This window comes from Myxocyprinus asiaticus, chromosome 23 (genome assembly GCF_019703515.2).
Source record: "Myxocyprinus asiaticus isolate MX2 ecotype Aquarium Trade chromosome 23, UBuf_Myxa_2, whole genome shotgun sequence".
Taxonomy (NCBI): Eukaryota; Metazoa; Chordata; class Actinopteri; order Cypriniformes; family Catostomidae; genus Myxocyprinus; species Myxocyprinus asiaticus.
Window position 1 is genome coordinate 27,620,173 of NC_059366.1, and position 3,451 is coordinate 27,623,623.

The 3,451-nt window shown below is 37.6% G+C and overlaps 1 protein-coding gene across 1 annotated transcript; it reads left to right on the top strand.

The window, feature by feature from the left end:
* The first annotated feature begins 1,297 nt into the window (after positions 1-1,297).
* Positions 1,298-3,107, top strand: LOC127414350 (heme-binding protein 2-like). Its single transcript, XM_051652312.1, has 4 exons — positions 1,298-1,464; positions 1,565-1,691; positions 2,133-2,301; positions 2,415-3,107. The coding sequence occupies exons 1-4, from the start codon at positions 1,318-1,320 to the stop codon at positions 2,587-2,589; spliced, it is 618 nt and encodes a 205-aa protein (XP_051508272.1). The 5' UTR covers positions 1,298-1,317; the 3' UTR covers positions 2,590-3,107.
* Positions 3,108-3,451: the final 344 nt, after the last annotated feature.

Below are 3,451 nucleotides of genomic sequence, written 5' to 3' on the forward strand. Positions count from 1 at the left end.
TGTCCTGATGCGTCCCGGACAGCAGCAAAGCACCACCACTCACCAGTCAATCACCCGCCGAACAAATGTTTAAACTTACGTGCGGATTTAAAAGAAAAATAACCGTCTGATCGCAAAACTTCAAAAAGCAATTACATACCCAAGTATGAGAACTTCACAGCTCTTCCTTAGTGTGTCTGTCTGATTTGAACATGAAGGGTGACAAGATGACAAGCACACACATCTGAAGCTGAACTAGCACAGGTACTCCACTAAATCAACCAATAATTTTGCTCGAAATGTTGCGTTTGTGCTTAGATTAAATCTCCACTGCATCTGGGAGAAACAGCGCACCGGTTTTGTTCGCGCTTTCTTTGTCTTTATGACTTTTTTGCAGTTTATTAACGTTGTTACACACTGATACAGCGATTGATGTATGTCCATACGAAATCATACACGCTATACTCAAAAAATTTTTTGAAGAAGAAGCCACTGCTCTAAAACCACCATAAAAAAGCCATACTACAGTTTGCAAGTGCACATGGGAACAAAGATCTTACTTTTTGGAGAAATGTCCTGTGGTCTGATGAAACAAAAATTGAACTGTTTGGCCATAATGACCATCGTTATGTTTGAAGGAAAAAGGGTGAGGCTTGCAAGCAAAAGAACACTATCCCAACCGTGAAGCATAGGGGTGGCAGCATCATGTTGTGGGGGTGCTTTGCTGCAGGAGGGACTGGTGCACTTCACAAAATAGATGGCATCATGAGGATTTTTGGGCAGAACTGAAAAAGCGTGTGCAAGCAAGGAGGCCTACAAACCTGACTCAGTTACACCAGTTCTATCTGGAGAAATGGGCCAAAATTCCAGCAACTTATTGTGAGAAGCTTGTGGAAAGCTACCCAAAAAGTTTGACCCAAGTTAAACAATTTAAAGGCAATGCTACCAAATACTAACAAAGTGTATGTAAACTTCAGACTTCAGCTGTAAGTGCCTTACTGTAACCGCGATTTAAATAAATGAGGGACGAGTTGAAATGATTATTTGTGTTATATCAGACTTAGCCTACTGTATTTTCCTCTTTTTTAATACACGAGGGGGTCGGGGCGGAATTATGTCACAAATGCTGTCGATTGAGCTTAACTTTTATTGAACCTGGATCATTCCTTTAAACGACATTTCAGCAGGCTAGACCATTATCTTATACGCGTATCAGGGATAGTGCGCCCGTAAAGTGGTGCGGTGAAGTTTCCCAGGTTGCACTCAGAGGACACGGGAGGGAGAGAGTTCGGTTGAAGGGGCGTGTCTACGCTGTACATAAACAGCCTGCAGCAGAATATGTCAGCTTGCAGTGCAATGGCGAGGACTGTAGCTCCGTTTCTCCTGGTTGTGCTTATATTCTTCCCATGTGCAGGATGTTGGGAAGCTCCCTGGTTTTGTCATGGTCGGGAATGCCCCATGTACACTGTCGTACATGAATATGAGGTAGTCTCAACTTCTGTTTTAAAATCTTTTTTAAATATTGTGATTTCTTTACATGATATGTTTAATGAACTTTTATTGTGTTAATAAATCAATTTAAAAGGGATTTGAGGAGCGCATCTACGACACAAGTCATTGGATTACAACTGATATCGCGAGCACCAACAGAGACGATGTAAGCGAGGGATTTTGGAAACTCTATTATTTCAATCAAGGGGAAAACAAAGAGAGTAAGTAAGCTACTGTAAATGCAATATGTATTCTCATTGTCGTCTTGGTAATGGGGAAAATGTTTTATTTATTTTTTTTATTATTTATTTATTTTTTATTTTTTTTTGCACACTCATGTTGTTCCAAACACCTTCATCCGTGGAACACAAAAGGTGAGATGTTTGGCAGCATGTTGGTTTGAGTCACCATTCACTTCTTTTGCATTTTTTTTTTCTTTTTTTTTTTTTATACAATAAAAGTGAATGGTCACTGAGGCTGTCATTCTGCTTAACATATCCCCTTTTTTATTTCACAGAATAAAGTAAGTCATATGGGGTTGGGACAACATAAGGGAGAGTAATCTATTTTATATAAAATATAGGCTATATATAAGATTAAGTATTGAGTAAGTTATATTATTTAAACTTTAAGCTCATAATGTGTGTAATTTTGCTACTTAGAGAGGGAAATTCCTATGACCAGGCCTGTAGTGGTGTCAGTGAAGGAGGCGGATTCTATGGGGGAGAGACAAGTGTCCATTTCAGTCTTTCAGTCTGACACAAACATTCCTGAGCCCAACGATGAGACCATCAGAAAAATAGTAATTCCAGGCAGTACTGTCTATGTCAGGTGAGTTATTTCAAAGATGAAGTGAAAAAAAAAAGGTTTATTAATGATCTTGATCTCCTCACTCAAGCATTCCTCAGTCTATCAAGTTACATCTCTTTTCTGGCCATTACCAGGTCGTTTGGTGGGATAGCATCAGATGCTGATGCCTTAGACAATGTGCAGAAACTTAAAGCGGACCTCAAAGCTGCAGGAAAGCAGTTTGATGAAAACAAGTTTGATGCAGCTGGTTACGATGCACCGTGGGACTTGATCAACAGACACAACGAAGTCTGGATCCACGCACTCTGAGGACTTGTTAAGATAGCATAGCAACTACATTTTGTTCCTCATTCTCCCTATACTATGTAGCCTCTTTTGCACTATATTAAATGTTTACTTGCATATCTGATGAAGAAATTTTAATATATAATTCATGTTTCAGTTGTAATCATAATATTCATGCATTTTATATGCATAAATTGTGGATGCTCTTTGTAGTTGACATGTTGCTTAACAGCATTATTAACTGGTTTTAGGAATGCGGTGCCACAATAACATAAAACTAATCTACAGTTGATTCAGATTACACTGAAAGAATGTACTAAAACTTTCAATATTGAATAACAATATTAGTGCTTTAAAACATTTGGCTTCTTTCTTCAGAAAAAGTTGTATATTATGTATTTTAAGACATTCAGTTATCTTTGTTTTTCTTCTAATTCACTCATTTATTAATTATTTTATAGTCTGATAGAGGTATCAAATGCAATGTAAAGAATGCATTTATAAAACTGAGGTAAAAAGAAGATAAATGTCCTGACCTAGAATGTGTTTTTTTCCTTTTTTTTTTTTTTTTTAGAATCAAACCTGCTACTTACTGAAAGTTCCCCAAAATACAAGAGAAACAGGGTTAGGAATGACCAGAATGAGGATGTTGTTGACATGCATTCAGTCAGGCATCTCATCAACTTTTGTTCTTGGCAAAAACTCCACCCAATATAACCTGTCAAACCAGTGATCCAGAACTTCCTTTAGGCTGTTTGTCATTTGATTAAAATTATGGCATGACTCAGTGATACACACAGAAGAAATATTTAGTTTAAGTCTGTAAAAGGAGTGCTAACATTTTTGTAAAACTGTAAAAATGTGAAACTTGGCATGGGGTCTTTCC

Bases quoted from the DNA above. Each gene is read 5' to 3' on its own strand.
- LOC127414350 (XM_051652312.1), top strand. From the start codon at position 1,318: ATGTCAGCTTGCAGTGCAATGGCGAGGACTGTAGCTCCGTTTCTCCTG. The intron at 1,465-1,564 runs GTAGTCTCAACT...TCAATTTAAAAG, and splicing joins CTGTCGTACATGAATATGAG to GGATTTGAGGAGCGCATCTA. The intron at 1,692-2,132 runs GTAAGTAAGCTA...TTTGCTACTTAG, and splicing joins TCAAGGGGAAAACAAAGAGA to AGAGGGAAATTCCTATGACC.